A 16,812-nucleotide genomic window follows, 5' to 3' on the forward strand; every position below is an offset into this window, starting at 1 on the left:
TGACAATGAGGCGGCCCTCACCTCACCTCAGCCTCTCTTTCTGGGGAAGCAGAAAGCTTCCTGGTACTTGGCTCACCTCTCCCAGCCTTTGGGGTTATTACATTGGGCTCTACCCAGTCCAGAGGATTCCAGAGGAACAATCTCCTCTCTTATGCTGAGCCCAGAAGAAGCAACACTTCAGGGTGGGAGGATACCTCCCCCCCACTCTTTTGGGCTGTTTTGTATTGCTCATATTTTGTATGTCTTCCTTTTTTTTTTTTTTCTCCCTTTTTGTGTAACCATGACTTTCCTGTGCAACCCAAACGCAGCAAGAAGTGTCTGCCCTCTGGTGGACAGATTGAATACTACAGGATCTCAAAGTTCTAACGGACCTTCAATTCTAAGGACTGGAGGTTGTTTGGAGATCTCTTACCCAGGCAGTTCTGGACTTGAGTGTATCTGAAGCAGAGTTGGAAGGCATCATGAATGACAGTGTAGACAGAGAGAGAGCCCAAGAGCATAAAATACAACTGATATCTGGTCCTGCCTCTGGCCCCCAAGTCCATTCACCCCTCCCTCATCCCTGTTTATTAGTACATCCTGAGAGCGACAGAGGCCCAGATTTCAGCTACAGACCCCGTTATCTGTGGAAGCCCCCGGTCATGGTCCTGTCCCCCATCCTCCCAGTCCGGCCCAGTCCGGCCCAGCCCAGTCCCTGGCCTCACCCTGAGGGAGATGAGTCGCAGCCGGTAATCCTCGGTATGAATGACTTTCTGCACAGTGATCTCCACTCCGTCGTACATCACCTGCTCCTCCGGCCAATACTCAGTGCACTTCTGCAGGGGCCCAGACCAGGCTGCAATACACTCCCAGTTCCCCACCCGGTTTCCCCAGTGCCCCACCAGGGCCAGCAGGGCAAGACATAAAAGGACAACAGGTTTGCAGTTAGACGGCAGTTCAAACCTCAGTTTCATAACCTGTACGTTACTTCCCTTTTTTGAGCCTCAGTTTCCTCATCTGGAAACCAGAAGTGATGCCTACTCTGAAGCACTCTAGTGGAGATTCGATTAAATGAGCTACTGTGGGTAAAGAAGTAGTCGGAGTGGGCCCCAGCGGGCAGGGAGGCAGGACCCGATCAGAGCATAAGCCGGGCAGGTGGAGAGGGCAGGGCCTGGACTTAACCTCGCTCAGCCTCCCATTTCCTCCCCTTGGCAGTGGCGTGAACACTACCACCCTCACGAGACTGTTGTAAGGATTCATACGGAAACAAGATGCTTAGCCGAGGGCACAAAGCAGCAGACGCCTGGCAGCGGCATGGGGCGCCTACCTCATTCATCTCCTCGATGTTGGTGATCATGACGATGATGGGTGTCTGCTCCTGCCACACCATGCGCCAGAAGTCGCTGACCGTGCTGACGATGGGTCCCTGCGTGGCAATGTACACCTTCTCCTCCCCACCGTAGCCCTGTGGCCAGCCAAGTCCAGGCTATCAGGGTCGGATGCAGCGCTCCCTGGGCCCAGTCCCCACACTCAGGCCCTTCCCGGGGGGCTGGCAGGAGCCATGCTGGCTTAAGGGCAAGCCTGGAGGTCAGATCCTGTTGGCTTGGGCCTCCCTTTCAGGGAGAGGTCGCTGGGATAAGGCTACGTACCCGGATGTAGTTGGCGTTGATGTAGGAACTCAGAGGGTCATCGGGGTCTGGCGAGGTCAGACATACTCTGCTGTGGGGGTCTGGGGTTGGGGGGAGGGAGACAGGTGAGGCTGATATTTGACAGAAGCAGCACCCCTCTAGTGCAGGGCTCACCTTATCTGGCCCGCTTCCGGGCACCCACATTTTTCCTGGGACTCCTGAAGTTCCTCCTTCGCCTACCCACTAGCAAAACACAGGCCCGTCTCCGTGACCCTGGGTCTCCACCTCCATAGCATCATTGCCTGCCCCCTGCCTGTGTCCCTTAACCTGCCCCGGGCCCACTGTGCGTCATGTTCTGGAGAGGAGTGAGCTAAGTGCAGAAAAGGAATTACCTACAGTGTACATCCTGGTCGGCAGGGGTGGCAGAGTTTGGGTACGCACGGTCACTGACGTGCTGTGCACTCTTGAAAAGCACACGTCCTTCCTAAGCCTCGACTTTCCTATCTGTAATACGGGGGGTAGACACGCCCACTTCCCAGCGTTACTGGGAAGCTAAACGAGAAAACAGCTGTGAAAGTGCGAGGTAAACCGTCAAGTGCTTTATAAAGAGCTATTAAGATCTGGGGGTAGAGAGCCGAGGGAGAGCCCAGGGATGGATGAAATGGTAGGGTCTTAGCAGCAGGTGCACGTGTGCACGGAGGGCTTTTTCCTTTTTCTCCCAGTCTATTCCCGTGTCAAATCCCACAGCCGCAGATTCTCACAACCTCCTGCTCCTCTTCTTGGAGTAGAATCTGTTTTGTTCCAGCTACAGCCTCCCTGAACTGACTATTCTGTCAGCCAGCAGAGGCTGGGACTGGGACGGGGAGGCCATGTGAGGCGGGCAGGGAGTTGGCTGGGGGCCCGGGGCCCTGGCCTCTGGTCTGGCTCTGTCACCAGCTCACTGGTCTTAGCCCTTCTCCGGGCTTCGGTTTCTCTCCCGAGAAACTACAGGCTGAACTACAGGCACATCCGGCATACAGTCTGGGGCTCTCCGAGGCAGCACAGGGGAGCCAGAGGGCGGGGTTCAGGTCCTGGCTCTGTGACTTGCTACGAGTGCCAACGGGCACGATTGCCTTAGTTTCCCTGTGCCGCGTCTGTGAACCGGAGACATCCCTTCCGTCATGGCCCCGCTGGTCTTGTAAAAATAAAAGGAGTGAACGGTATCCAGGTGTCCTCAGGCCAGTAACTTAGCCCAGCACGCACTGTATCGCACAGCACGTAGCTGTGATCGCTGCCATTATTACAAGTTTCCCTGTAGGTTAACAGGTCGAGAGGATCCCAGACCTGGTAGGAGAAACAGGAGGTGACCCTCACAAGCCTCCGTTCTCCGGACCTTTTATGGGGAGGCGAGTTCTTCTCCCTCCCATGAAGTCCTGGCAGGTGATCTGGGGGTGGGGTCCCCTTGTGGACAGGGGCACAGAGAGGTTAGGGGTGGAGGAGGGAGGGTCCATGAAGGAGACTCTGGGTGGCCAGCAGAAGAGAGGAGCGGGGAGTGCTGAGGGGCCACCTCCCTGCCTGCCCAGATTAGGTGCTAGAAGTGGGCACACCCCTCTTTGACCAGCCACCATGGCCTCTGGCATTAAAGAACCACCGTGGGAACGGGAATGGTTTTACTGATCCCACTGAATACTGCCTCCGCGCCTGGCACTGTGCTGGAGGATAGGGACTCCCCAACAAAGAAGACACGGTCCCTGCCCCCAAGTGCCAGGCAGGCAGACAAGCAGCGTGTGGTCTGGAAGCACCCAGGCTGGGTCTGAAGGCCCTGTAGGAGCAGGGGTAGGGAACACCATTCTGTCTGATGCCAGTGCACGGGGCCAGGCGGGGGGTGGTGACACGAGGTGGTGAGGGACCAAATGACAAAGGGTCTTATAAACCATGCTTATAAGGCTGGACCTGAACCGGAGGATTATAAAGGTGGCAATGACAGGGTAAAGGAGAAGAATGACATGACTGGATGTCTGCTTTGCACCATTTCGGGGACAATGGTAGATGATGGACAGGAGGGGAGACCAGCCGGGAGATTATTGCCCAGCCCAACTCCAGGGGCATTATGTCAGTGCAGTCCATGTAAATGGCACCCCTGGAATTGGGAAACATACAAGCCCTGAACCCCAAAAAGTCATTTGGCAGTGAGGATGGCGAGGGAGAGCTGATACAAGATTTCCTTCCTTCCTCCCTCCCTTCCTTCTATCCTTCCCACCCCTCCCTCCCTCCCTCCCTCATTCAAACAGGAGCAGAATGTCTGCTGTGTGTCAGGCACTATTTTGGTACTTGGGACACAGTGGCAAACGGACAGAAAGCGCTCCCCTGTATCTTGTCCTCAGTGCTGCCAGCTGGGTTACCGGTCACTTTGTCCTAGTAACTGTCCACGGATCTGTTTCGTCCATTAGACTGTGAACTCCCTGTGTCTCATTCATGCCTGAATTCTCATCCCCTGGGGTAGGGGCTCAGCAAATGTGGGCCAAACGAATGAGAGAACAAGCCTCGGGGTGTCCTGGATCTGGTGGGCCTCTGCCAAGCCTGACGTGTCCTCTGTCACACACACCCCCGCGCGGATCCCGGGCTCTGAGGCACAGGGTCAATTCTTGCTGGCCACAGAGGATTCTCTGTTGAACTCCAGGGCGTGCAGGCTCAGAGCATGGTGGAAGTGGCCCAGGGCCTCTCAGCAATCCAGTGGGGACCGCTGGAGCGATGGCCGGGCTCCCAGCCTCCCCTGGGGGTCATTCCGAGTGGCCAGCAAAGCCCCCGGTTCTGGGGTACCCGAGCCCCTCCCTTCACGCGGGGCTGCCTGCTTGGAGGGTGGCAAGATGAGGGACGAGGTGAGCAGCCCTGAATAATGCGTCCTGGCCTTAAATGGTGCTTTGTTTAACCGGAACTACCTAGAGACTGTGTAACCATAGCAACCACAAGTCGATATTTTAAAAGTTAAAAATAAGTCATGACATCTTACATGTTGTTGGAGATGCTGATGGGAAAACTGCTTTTTTAAAGCCTCGTTACTCCACCAACCGAGCAGAGGAGGTTGGTGGGGACTCACTTCCAACACGTCACCCCCTAAGCCAGCCTTGGGGCCTGGGGCCTGAACTTGGCAGGGGTGACAGGCAGACAGGGGCTTGATGAAAGTTATCCGAAAATGACACCCCAGGCTGAAAGAGGAACATTCGGTCGCCTGGTCTAACTGTCCCTCTCAGACCTGCCAGGGGACTGACCATGCAGCTTCACTTGCACACCCTGAGTGACGTGGAGCTCACCCTCTGACAGGCAGCTCATTCCCTTGTGGGGCGTCCCTTCCTGTGAGAGGACTCACAACCAGAACAAAGTCAACTCAAGGTAGACCAAAGAGCCCAGTTCCGGGGTCAAGGAGGCCCAGTTTGAAACTTCCTGGCTGCGTGACTGTGGGTGAGCCAATCAACCTCTCGGAGCCTTCATTTCCTCCCTTCAAAATCTGCCCACTCTGAAGAGATAAAAGAGAGTGAAAATACTCTCCAGTCACCACGCACCGTCTAGGAGCTCTTACGACCTTCACTCTTTCTCTCTGGGTTTCCAGAGCCAGGCACAGCCAGGGCAAGGGTGAAGGAAAGAACTAACCTCTGCCCTGAGCAGGGAGACTTTCCCGGCACTCGGTACCCCCGAGCCCTCCTTCCCTCCTTCTCGTGACCCTGAAGGCCTAGCTCAGGGCAAGGGGCCCCCAGGTGAGGGTGAGCCTGCCCTCACCTTCTGGGGCAGCGAGTACTCACTGGGAAGGATGGTTTTGTACCGGTTCTTCCGCACCAGCCCAGGGATGTCATACTCCTTCGGATCCACAAAGTTCATGGGGATTTCCTGCAAGATGAGGACACGGGGGAGTTAGCAGCTGTGGGCTGGCTCTCACAGACGTTGGAATCCAGGCACCGGTGTGCCCCTAACTTCTAGTCCAGACGTTTGCTTGAGTGCATGCCTTCATTCAGTAAACATTTAGTATTAAATGAGTCACTGCACATAAAAAGCATTCAGAATAGCACCTGGCACGTAGTGAGTAAATAATAAATGTTATCATTATAGTCGATCAAGGGCCAACCTGGCACATAGTAGACACTCAATTAATGGCTGCTGAACAAAGAACAAGGAGAGAACCAGGGACCTAGCCAATCACACTCCCTGCGCTGCAGCCAACCTGAATGGCTTCACGGATCCGGGTTCCCACCCAGGGCGTCCCCACCGCAGGAGCTCAGGCAGTGCCTCACTCTTTGTGGTCAACATCCACCCCATCCTCTGTCCTGTCTGCCTTAAATGCCATCTCCTCCAAGAAGCCTTCCCCGATTCTCCCCGGGAAAAGAGCCTCCTTCTGAGCTCCCAAGGATATGTTTGCACCTCCCAATCATGCTCTGTGTCGAGAGCCCCAAGTTCACACTTCTCCACCTGGCATGTGAGGTCGCCTTGCATCTGGTCTTTGTTTACCGCGGGTTGTTCTCAGTGACCTGCTCTCTAGTTACAGGCAGGTCTCTCCTGTGCTGCAAATACGTCCCTCTCCATCCCGCTCCAGGTCTGAGCTCCCAGCGTGCCTTCTGACTCTGCTAGTCTGGAGCCCTGATCCCACCCCTCTCCACCTGTCCAAACAGTTCCTAGGCTGTAAGTTCACCTCTTGGCCCCTCCCCACTGTTCTCCGGGATGACTCCCCAGTGCCTCGGGCTTCTTCACCCCCCCCCTTCCATCTGACCCCGCTGCTCAGCGCCTGACTACACGTAGTTTCACAGTGTCCACAGTTTTTGGACATAGTAAGTATGGGCTTTAAGTATTGAGAAAGATTCACTTTCTTGGGTTACTGTGAGAATCGAAAAAAACAAAAAAACAACCCAAACCAAAACCAACGTGTCCAAAAGTGCCCATGCAGGCCATGTTCTTTTCTCTCTGGGAAAAATCAACAACAATCTACTGAACAGGAAACACCAGAGAGGATTCAAACCCCTTCTTCAAGGGGAGGTGATGATGGGGGACACAGAGCAGAACTGAGGCTCGGGTGGTTAAGGAAGGCTTTCTGGAAGCATCCAGTGGGCATGGGAGGAGAAGCCCGGGGGTAGGGGGAGGTGGTGGTCCAGTTTGAAGTGGACAGTCGCTCTAGGGGTGGGGGGCATAGGGCTGAACAAAGAGGCTGGGCTAGCCCAACTCAGATAAGACAGGCGATGCCCAGCCCTGGAGAATGTGGAGCAGTGGGTCAGAGAGTGACTGGGGTTTTCACAGAGGAAACGGCCATCCAGTCCAGGTAGGAGACAAGGTGGCCTGGGCAAGGGGAGCTGAGGGAGGTTCATGGCTTCCCCATCCCTCTGGCCTTTCCCCGAATACTCAAGGCCTCTTTCCTATTCCTGCCCATACTGGTGAGTTACCGGATGGGTAGGTTTGAGTGAGAAATCAGCTTTTGGACCCAAGCCCTTCCTTCCTCCTCCTTTGGGGACCCTCCTGCAGAGAAACAAACATAGGGATGGCCCCCATGGGGTGTGGGGTGCACCACCTGGGGTGGGTAGAAAATCTGCAAATTCTGGGGGTCAGTATTAGAAAGCTCACTATTACGACGCACCTAAGCCTCATTTCACACTTTGCCTTCATCAACGAAAATAAAGGAGACACTGTCATTACGTCTTAGCTGATGACTGGTTGGGGGCTCAGGCAGGTAAAGCGGGTAAATGTCATTTATCGGGCCCCTCAAAATCCCACAGGAGGCAGCTGGACCAGGCTGCTGCAAAGGGTCTAGAGGGGGACGGAGTGACTGGAGGGATGTCAGAGGATGAACGACGCTTGGTGATGTCAGCCGGGCGAAGGGAGGGAAAACAGGAAGTCAGAAGGAAGGCATTCTTTGACTTTCAAAGCACCGCAGTGGGCAGTGAGGACTTGGGGACGCCACCGAGCACCAGTCACCCAGCGGAGCCCTCTGCACACATTAGCCATGTCTTTCATCCCTTGCAACATTCCTATGATTTCTACCCCCATTTTCCAGGTGAGGAAACGGAGGCTCAGAGGGGAAGCAGCTCGCCCAAGATGGTGGGAGAGCTGATAAGGAAATAACAAACCCATCAGATGCTGGGTTCTGGGCACCCCCACCACTGCCTTGCTAGGTGCGTGATCGGTGTGAGCAGAAAGGTCTACCCAGAGTGGCGTGACTGGCACGGGAGGACTCACAAAGAATTCTGCCTGCAGCAGGAAGGGGTCCAGGGCCTTCTCGTGAAGCTCCTTGGCCTGCAGGACACGGGAGGCGCTGAGCAGGTACTCGCGGGCTGACTCCTCACGTGGGGACATGAGATAGCCGAAGCCCTCCTCACTGCAGCCTGGTGTGCACATGTCCAGGGTCAGGGAGACATTGGAGCCCCTCCTGGAAGGACCGGGAAAGGGGGAGTGAGCCTCAGGGGTGGGGAAGTGGGGAGGGAGAGATCAAGGGTGGCAGCGGGAGGAGTGGGAGGGTGACAGCGCCCCTGACGGGAACAGCATGAGTCTCAGCTCCGGGGCTTAGGCCTGATTCCCCGTCTCCTGCCTCCTGCAATGGAGATGCTAACTGAGGTGGGGGGCTTGGGGCCCCTTTCCAGAGGTTCCATCCAAGGCGGCCTCAATACAGCCGTCCCCGGACTCTCTTCTGTCACTGCCCAGAGGCAGTGCCCAGCCCTATGGCTCCAGGAAGCTCATGAGAGAGGGCACCTGCCTAGAGCAGGGAAGCGACGCTCTACCCTCCGCATCATGGCCTCGGTCCCGCCAGTCCTGGCTGACGCTGGCCATGAGTCATGGAAATCTCATCCAGGAGAGGCCAGGCCCCTTGGCTGTCAGGGGAAGACGGAGTCCCGGGGCTGCATAGCAGCAGCAAAACTGTCTGCACTGGACAGGCTCTACCCCATTCGGTGTCTAAAGCGTCAACAGAACAGTCGAAGGGTGCTGACCACATAGAAAGGGAAAGCGAGTCCCAGAGAGGGGACAAGAACTGCCCAAGCTCACACAGTAAGGGAATCGCAGAGCCGAAACTAAAAGCTAGGTTTTCTGACTCCTCGTCCAGGGCTTCTTCCAAGATATCATGTGGAGAACTCAAACCTGGTGTGATCCAGCTTACCCAACGAGGCTCTGAGAAGGTGCTGACACCTCCCAAAGTATGTTCTGGGGAATACTCCGGGACATTCTATAAAAGCAGAGTGGTCAGCAGACTTTGAGGAATGCCACACGCTACCCGCTTGCTGATTTACAATGAACGCAAGCGTGTTACAGGCCCTGACAAGTCCTGTAATAAGGGAACCCACCCGAACTTACTTGAGCACGGCAGTGTTATGTGTGAGCGTGCACACACATACACCTGTATATGCCTATGCGCTCGTGTGCACTAACAGCACTTCTCAGCATTTACCTTGGGGCACTCTGATCTATAGGAATCAGACCTGACAAGCACGTGTCTACACTGGCTAAACTAAGAGGCCAGCTCTATCCTGGGCCCTGGGAGTCAGAGTCAGGCGTCTGCCCTTCTGATGGGGAGCCGAGAGCTCAAAAGCCCATAGAGCCCACCCCTTCTCCACCCCTCCCACCTTTCCTGTAGACCCATGGACTTGACGGTGAGTGAGGCCGGGTCAGCCTCCGGCTTGATGTCCATCACGAAGTCAAACACAGGAGTCTCAGGGACAGGGTCCAGGTCTAGGAAGTCATCCTCGACCTTCTCTTCCATCCACTCGGAGTAGGTGAAGGAAGGCTGGCGGCTCACGGACTGGCGTCTATCCTCAGGGCGCGGTGGGGCGGGTGGCTCTGGGGGAGCCCTCAGGAGGTGCCACACCTAGTTGGGAAGACACAGCATCGTGGACCTGGGGCCGTGTCAGCTGGCCCCTGAGTGACGGGGTGTCCGTGAGATGGAGTCCCCTGCCCTCAATGAGTCTAGAGCAGCCCTGCTCTCCTGGGAGCCGTCTGCATAGCACCGACCTTCACCTAGATGGGAGTTTCCAGTCCCCACCCGACTCCCTGCCCCCACCCTCCCCCAACCCTCAGTCTCTTGTGGACTGAGGTCTTCTCGGTGGGGTGTGGGGCTCCTACACCAGTCTTCTCTGGCTTTAGTCCTTCCCTCAGCTTAGAACATCACAAACCCATCTTCAAGAAGAAGGTGTCCCTCAACCCAGGCTGGGCTCACCAGTGGAAGGGCACAGATACCCTGCCCTTGCCCCGACCTGAAACATCTAGCTCGGAAATCAAGTGGGAGCCGGGGGGGACTGGGCCTCAGGGTCAGAGGAGGGGTGCACGGAGGTCAGGCCAGGAGGTACCTTACCAGGGTGGTAATGAGGATCACAGACAGAGTAACCAGCAGCAGATTGGGGACTTCCCAGGTCCCAATGCCCAGCCAGGCCTGGGGAACATGAGACAGACAGTCACCACAGGGTGGTGGTGGCGGGGGGCCAAGTTCTCATTCATTCCGGCAGCGACAGAACTGAGGCTCTGAAAGCTGCTGACCAGGTCTGGGTGGGGAGCAGGGAGATGGGTTTCAGGGGCATGGAAGTATCTTCTGAACTCGGAGAAGCCCCATCCAGGGGTTGGTGGGGCTGGAGGTCCCCAGTCGCTCCCTCCTACCTTGGAGCTCCCTGGAGCTTACTCACCATGGGTCCCAGCTGTTCCGGGAGTGTGAGCAAGGAGGAGATGAGGTCTGTGGCATTCTGCGACCAGATGGGGCCATAGCCGCTGAGCCAGAGCACCCCGCAGGCAAGCTGGGGCAGCCAGGGGGAGCGGACTGAGTTTGGACCCTGGGCTCCCGGCCCCCATAGTCCCCCTGCAGAGCTCACCTGCAGCCTCAACCTGGCCCCCCCAAGGTCCAGACTGCAGAGCTCAGGGAAGAGCCCAGGTACTGTGTGCGCAGGGCAGGCCTCAGGACTCTCCCTGGAGAAAAGCTGACTGGAGGGAGCCAAGATAAAACCCTTCCCAGAAGGGACCCCCACCAGGTACCCACGTAAAAAGAAAAGTTTCCCAGAGATGTATCTCCATAGACGGGAAATTCTCAGAGAGACCCCTGCAGGCCTGGCTGCTGGGGAGGCCTCAAGTCCTGCTTCTCGGGTTAGGGAAGGCAGGCTGTGAGGGTCTTAGCTGCTGAGGCTGTCGCTGAGACCTCCAGCCTCCTGTACACAGCAGCCCGAGGGCTTGGAGTCACTGCGGGACACCGAGAAGGCCCCTCACCTCCCACGATCCCCAGGTGGCCATCCTGGGGAGGACGCGGGGGGCCGTCCCTCCACCTGCCCTCAGTCAGGCCCTTGTAAGGCCTGTGATATCCTTACCAGGAACTGGGAGGCGGCCAACAGGCACAGGCTGTTCCTGACAGGGAGGGAGTGGCTCCCGACGCCTCGAGGTGGTGGCTTCTGAGCTGGCTCTGAGGGCTGTGAAGGCGGTGGGGGCGGTGGCATTTCTCTCGGAGAGTCCGCGAGCCCTTCGGCCTGGTCCAGCGCCTCCATCACTACCGGCTGGGGGAGACCTGTGGAAGGCGGGACACGCGCCCGGTGACTCGGGTCCTGCCGACCCACGGCGGGCCGCTCCTTCTGGGGTTGCTGTGGCTTCCGCTCAATCTGGGATCAGTCAGCGTGGCTCCACTTCCAGCCGTCACCCTCGATTAGCAAAGCAATATTCACCTACCTTCGTCAGAAAGAGCTAAGTGTGGGTGGACAAATTATTTCTCTTTTATTTCTCCAGTAACAGAGTTAAAATGGCAGGAGGTTTTTCAGGGAGTTAGCATCGCCGTGTTTACGCAGCTCCGTTCTTTTCCATTTCTTAAGGAAACAAAAAACAACCACCTCACACTCAATTAAAAGAGAGAGAGAGAGAGGAAAAAAAAGACACGGCGTAACCAGGCCGTGACCCTGAACAGCCCTCCCACGCCCGCCCTCCGGATTCGCGTCTTTTGTGGTCTGTGCCCCCTGGCTGAGGCTGGAGGCTGGACCCCGGGCAAGATCACAGCCACGCGGCCCTTCGCCACCTCAAGGCCACACCGTGGGGTGTGGAGGAAAATCTTGGTGTAGCAGAATTGGTATCAAAGGTTCAGTCCTGGGTCTGTGCCTGGCTGTGTGACCCTTGGAGAGTCACCCCCCTCTCTGGGCTCTGTTTCCACACCCGGGAGATGGAGGTTCAGCTCAACCCTTGGATTTCCTCCTGCTTTAGGGAGCCCTGGTGTTTCCTCTCAGATAATTTCGACACGGGGCTCCGCTACTATGAACGTGTGATCACCACTGGCTTACGTCTGAGGCGCCAGCTGAAGTTTGGGATTCTGTCAGCACCCACGTTAGGGAGTCCCAGATGTTGGACGCCCTCCTTTGAACCCACCTGGTTTAATCTACTGCCAAGAGGAGAGGGACTAGCAAAGTGGGTGTGTGACAGCTTGGCGGTGGGGATGGGGCTGCCCATACAGCCCTGCGTCAATAGGACGATGGACCCCTTTTCTAGTCGGGTGATGAATAGAACACCCACAGCCAAGATCACGTGAGGCCAACGGTTTTTCTGGCCGTGTGCTCGCTCGCTCACTGGACACGTCCTGAGCGTCTTCCATGGCCCGGATCGACGGTGTGGTGCCAAGGGCCCAGGTCCTGGTGGCGGCTGTATTTGTGTCTATCACAGGCCCCTCCTCCTAGATGCTGACCTGGTATGGCCCCCCACGTATGTGTTCCAGCCACACTCCTTGCAGTGCCTCAGGTGAGCTCACCTACCTGCCCCGCTCCCCACGCCTCCCCCTGTGCCTTGCCAAAGCTATTCCCTCTGCCCGGAACATCCCTCCAGCATCCTGCTTCCCTCCCCTGCCCACTCCCCACACGCTGCCAAGTTAACTCCTATTCACCTTATAGAACTCAATCAGATGTCACCCACAGTAGGTCCTCCTCTGTCACATTTACCTAGCACCACGTGCCTCTCCATAACCACCACCAGCAAGGACACATGTGGAATGTGCAAGGCCCCGCTGTGGGTGCTTTAGACATGTGGATTCGTTCACTCTGCACAGCACTCGTATGAAGTCAGTATGCCAGCTGTCCTCGTTTTATAGACGAGGAAGAGGAGGTCCAGAGAGGGTCCAAGACTCTCCCCAGGTCACTTAGCTAATAAGTGGCTGAGGTGGGTTCAAGCTGAGGCATATAGACGGGCTCCGGGCTACACGGCACCGGCCTTGGTTTGTAAAATTATTTGTTGAATATCCTCTCTCCCACTTGTCTGTAAGTTCCATGAGGGTGGGAGTGGTGTCGGTTTTGTTCATCACGACTGCCCACAGCATCTAGCAAAGCCCTGGCATGTAAGTCTGTAATAAATATTTACCAAATGAGCGAATGATGGTAGGCAAGTGCTAAGTTTCCACTCAGTTTTCTTACCAGATAAATGGGGATAACCACGTATTTCTTTGGAAAGCTATGATGAAGAGAGTCAATACTATAAACGAAACACTCCGCATGGCACCTGGCGTCCAGCCAGCGTTCAATAAATGTCAGATGATGGTAACAATGTTAGCACATAACCCCTGCCGTCGCCCAGGCTCCCAGTCTCATGGGTGAAACAGACCAGTGGATACGTGCCTCTCATCCAGTGCATTTCGTGTTAGATCAAAGTGCTGGTGGAGTCACTTTTGAAGGTTATCCACTTTTGCCCATGGAGGCCACCTACATGGGCAGACAGCTCAGATCCTGACCAGCAAGGTGAAAAAGGAAAAGCCGCCGCTAAGAGATGGATCATGCAGGAAGCCGAGAGTTTCCTCTGTTGAGAAGCAGAGGCTGGATGACTCAAGTGGCAAGGTCTCCCTTCACACCCTCAGAAAATGCAGTCGAAGTGTGATGCCCCATATGGAAGGGTGGGAGGGGTACGGGGTCACCTGGCTAGGCTCTGCAGTCACACTCCGTGGACCTCGGGCAGTCCCTTCTTCTCCCTGTGTCTCAGTTTGCTTCTCTGCAAAAAAGAGGCGCTCGACCTAGAACTTGGTGCTTCTCAGGTGTTTCTGCCATCCTCAGAGAGGGGCCATGGGTCTTTGCGGAATAAGAGGAACACGCAACGTTGGGCTTTTGCTGTTTTAAAATTCATGGGTGCTCTGTGTTCTATACTAGGGTATATCTGTACTTTTTTTGATATTAAAATAATGGGCTTTTTCCCCTCCCAAAGTTTCGAATCAAATTTCTCCTTCAGGAAAATGTGCTACAATTTATCCTGTGGCTCTGCCCTCAGGGGTACACGCACCCCAGTCTGGGAAGCACGGAACCCGCCTGCAATAAAACATGCTGCTGTTACAAAAGATCCTGTAAATGAATATTTAATATCACGGAAAGAAATTTCGATGGCATGGAGAAAGGCAAGGTGACAAAACAGTATGATCTCCTTGGCCTTAAAAATTAAGCAAGTATAAATGCGCGTGTGAGAAGGTGGCAAATACCCACCGTAAGATGAGACGTTAACATGTGACAGTGCTCGGGGAGCATGCGGCCCAGCAAACCCCTGGCACACAGTAAGTGCTCAATAAATGTACGTGGTAAGTGGGACCAACCGAAGCCAGGTGTTAACAACAGTCCTTTGGAAGGGGGAGGTGACAAGGTGATTTTTTTCATTGTTTACGTATTACAAATTTCTTCCAATAGATACATGCAATGATATGTAGCTACATATATGCACATACATACACAAACATACATGTACACAGATACGTGTATGTTTTTATAGAGAAAGAGACATTTTAAAAAAGAGATCACTGCTCTGAGTTCAGATACCACGAGGCCTCGTTAATACTCCTAGGTTGTGGGCCCTGACTGTCACACCTAAATGCACAAGGTGGGATACAAGAGAGTGAGAGAGTATATACACAGCTCTGTGACCCACCCAGCATGTAAGAGGCACTCAGAAGACAAACCCCCTGATGACGCGTGATCATCACTTTTCCATACGAAAGATGGCAGGTTAACTGCCTTGCACCTTGCGGGGGGAGGGGGGGGAGCATTAAAAAAAAATTGCAGGCTGGTTGGGCCCTCTATGCACATCTCAAAGAGAAAAAGGGAGGCTGGTTTTTATTTTGTTTTGTTTTGTTTTGAGATCCAGAGAGCACCTGGCAGTCCTGGGGGCCAGATGAATCCAACTGATGGGTATTCACTCAGCACCTGGGAGACGTTCACCTTTCAGAGCAGAGTTTACTGAGAAGTTTTTCTGGGCAGAAAGCGGATGTTTAATTCAGGAAGATACAGTTTTTTAAGTTTATTTTGAGACAGAGAGAGAGAGAGAGAGAGAGAGAGAGAGAGAGAGAACGAGAGTGGGGGAGGCACGTAGAGAGAGAATTGCAAGCAGGCTTAGACTCGAGTGGGGCTCGATCCCATGAAGTGACCTGAGCTGAAATCAAGAGTCGGATGCTTAACTGAGCCACCCAGGCGCCCCAGGAAGGTACATTTCCAATCACACAGAATACTCTGCATATAATTTTGGAGAGGATCCACAGACTTCACGTAAAGAACCTCTGATCTCGGGGTTGGAGTAGAGGTCTGTGATAGAAGGTAGTGGAAAATTTGGTGGAGAACAGGTCTGGGAACTCATCTCTCTTTTAGTCTCTGTTCATTCAGCCATGAGTCCAACACACACACTTATTGAGCACCAACTGCATACTTTGCCAAACCCCGGGCCAGGCTCCGGGGGACACAACAGTGAACGAAAAGCAGTCGCCGGCCAACAAGGACCACCGTGGTCCTGGCCCCATTTGTCTTTTCGGCTCCTGGTCCCTCTCCTAGAGATGAGGTCACTCTTGTTCTTGCCCTGCCCACCTTCCAGTCACTAGCCCGCTCTGGGCGCGACACCGTCACCTCACCAGGCAGGCTTGCTTCCCTCGGCAGCCCCGTGAGGTAGACATTCTCATCATCGGCCCCGTTTTGTCGGTGAGAGGCGGCCGCTTGTGTCAAGGGCTGGCTTTCCAATAGTTCACAGCGAGGTAGCTGCTCTGCCACGCATGAAACCCTGACTCAGAGGCAGCTTGCTGACAGTGATTTAACATCGGGCTCCTCACGGGCTTGCCTCTTGCGCAGGGTGAAGGGGATTTTCCAGGCATGGAAATCGAGGCTTACAGAGGTCAAATGGCTCGCCCAAGTCAGTGAAGACCCGAGATTCCAACCCAGGGCCTTCTGACACAGACCGAGCCTTCCGTTTTGCCACACTGCTTATCAGGAAGGGTCACTGCAGCAAAGGAGAGAGAGGCGGTGAGAGCCTGGGAGGGAGTCCCTGCATCTGGGGAAAATCCTGAACCCTAACCAGCTGCATGGGGGAGGGGGTGGGGTGCAGCATTTGTGCCCAAGCCCCCCTGACGGATCCTCAAGGGCCACACGGTATGGAGGGAAGAAGCACGGGAAGGCAGGTGCTCAGTATCCCTGGCCAAAGCTCTGGGGCCCCTGGGTAAGGCTTGAAAGCAAACAGCCTTCGGATTTTACCCCGGGCTTATGGAAGCCCTCTGATCGCTCTCCTGTCACCTAGCACCTGAATCCCACCATTCAACTCTGCAGCTACCATGTGCCCTGGGGCTGGCGCCGCCTGAGCTCCAGAACCCGAGGCTGCTGCTGTCAGTGACTCATCCTTCGAGCGCTCCGGCTGCCAGCCCACCGGAACTGGAACAGGAGGCTGGCTCAGCCTGTTCCTGTTTACATGACGAAGGAGGTTCTGTCCCATTCAGCTTTTCTTCCTTCCCCAAACATGGCCACGAGTGACTTCTCAGCCATGCCCACATACTCACAGGGGGCCCTGACCAACAGAACATCACGCTCAGTCCCGACCAGGCTCTTGGAATTGCTGACAGTCAGAGTCTGACAGCCCCCAAGGGGCATCTGGTCTCGTCTGCTAGTTTCAGACAGGGAAGCTCAGGACGGAGAAGGAGAGTGGCTCACTCAGGGCCAGGAAGTGGCAGAACTGGGGTTTGAACTCAGGTCTGTGGACCTCCGCGACCCATGACCTTTCTGCTATTTCCCAGAAAGATCTGGAAACCACGAGAGGATGAGGCATGGCAGGCCACTCAGGCCTATTTTGAGGTTTTGTTTGGGGAAGCCCTGAATGTAGAACCAAGGGAGGTAGGTGCTGCCAGGGGAACAGAGAAGGGGTGGAAGAGTCTAGAAGGAAGAGCCCCAATCAGGTATTTCTGCCACCACAACTATCACACTCCTCAGCGACGTCCTGGGCTGGGAGAGGGACAACCTGGCCTCAAAAGGCATGGGCACTGCCATGG

The 16,812-nt window shown here is 55.3% G+C and overlaps 1 protein-coding gene across 2 annotated transcripts in view; it reads right to left on the reverse strand.

The window, feature by feature from the left end:
- Window positions 1-16,812, reverse strand: part of PTPN5 (protein tyrosine phosphatase non-receptor type 5) — a 55,695-nt gene that overhangs the window by 3,081 nt on the left and 35,802 nt on the right. The window contains exons 4-12 of one of the 2 annotated variants that reach the window (XM_043580780.1): window positions 10,892-11,085; window positions 10,223-10,330; window positions 9,898-9,975; window positions 9,173-9,414; window positions 7,797-7,986; window positions 5,384-5,468; window positions 1,629-1,708; window positions 1,307-1,444; window positions 705-815 (exon numbers count right to left, since the gene is read on the reverse strand). In XM_043580780.1, coding sequence (XP_043436715.1) covers window positions 705-815; window positions 1,307-1,444; window positions 1,629-1,708; window positions 5,384-5,468; window positions 7,797-7,986; window positions 9,173-9,414; window positions 9,898-9,975; window positions 10,223-10,330; window positions 10,892-11,085 — 1,226 coding nt within the window. The remainder of the gene's footprint in view (window positions 1-704; window positions 816-1,306; window positions 1,445-1,628; window positions 1,709-5,383; window positions 5,469-7,796; window positions 7,987-9,172; window positions 9,415-9,897; window positions 9,976-10,222; window positions 10,331-10,891; window positions 11,086-16,812) is intronic. The other variant, XM_043580781.1, reaches the window with a different exon arrangement.

The sequence above is a fragment of the Prionailurus bengalensis genome, chromosome D1, assembly GCF_016509475.1.
Source record: "Prionailurus bengalensis isolate Pbe53 chromosome D1, Fcat_Pben_1.1_paternal_pri, whole genome shotgun sequence".
NCBI lineage: Eukaryota > Metazoa > Chordata > Mammalia > Carnivora > Felidae > Prionailurus > Prionailurus bengalensis.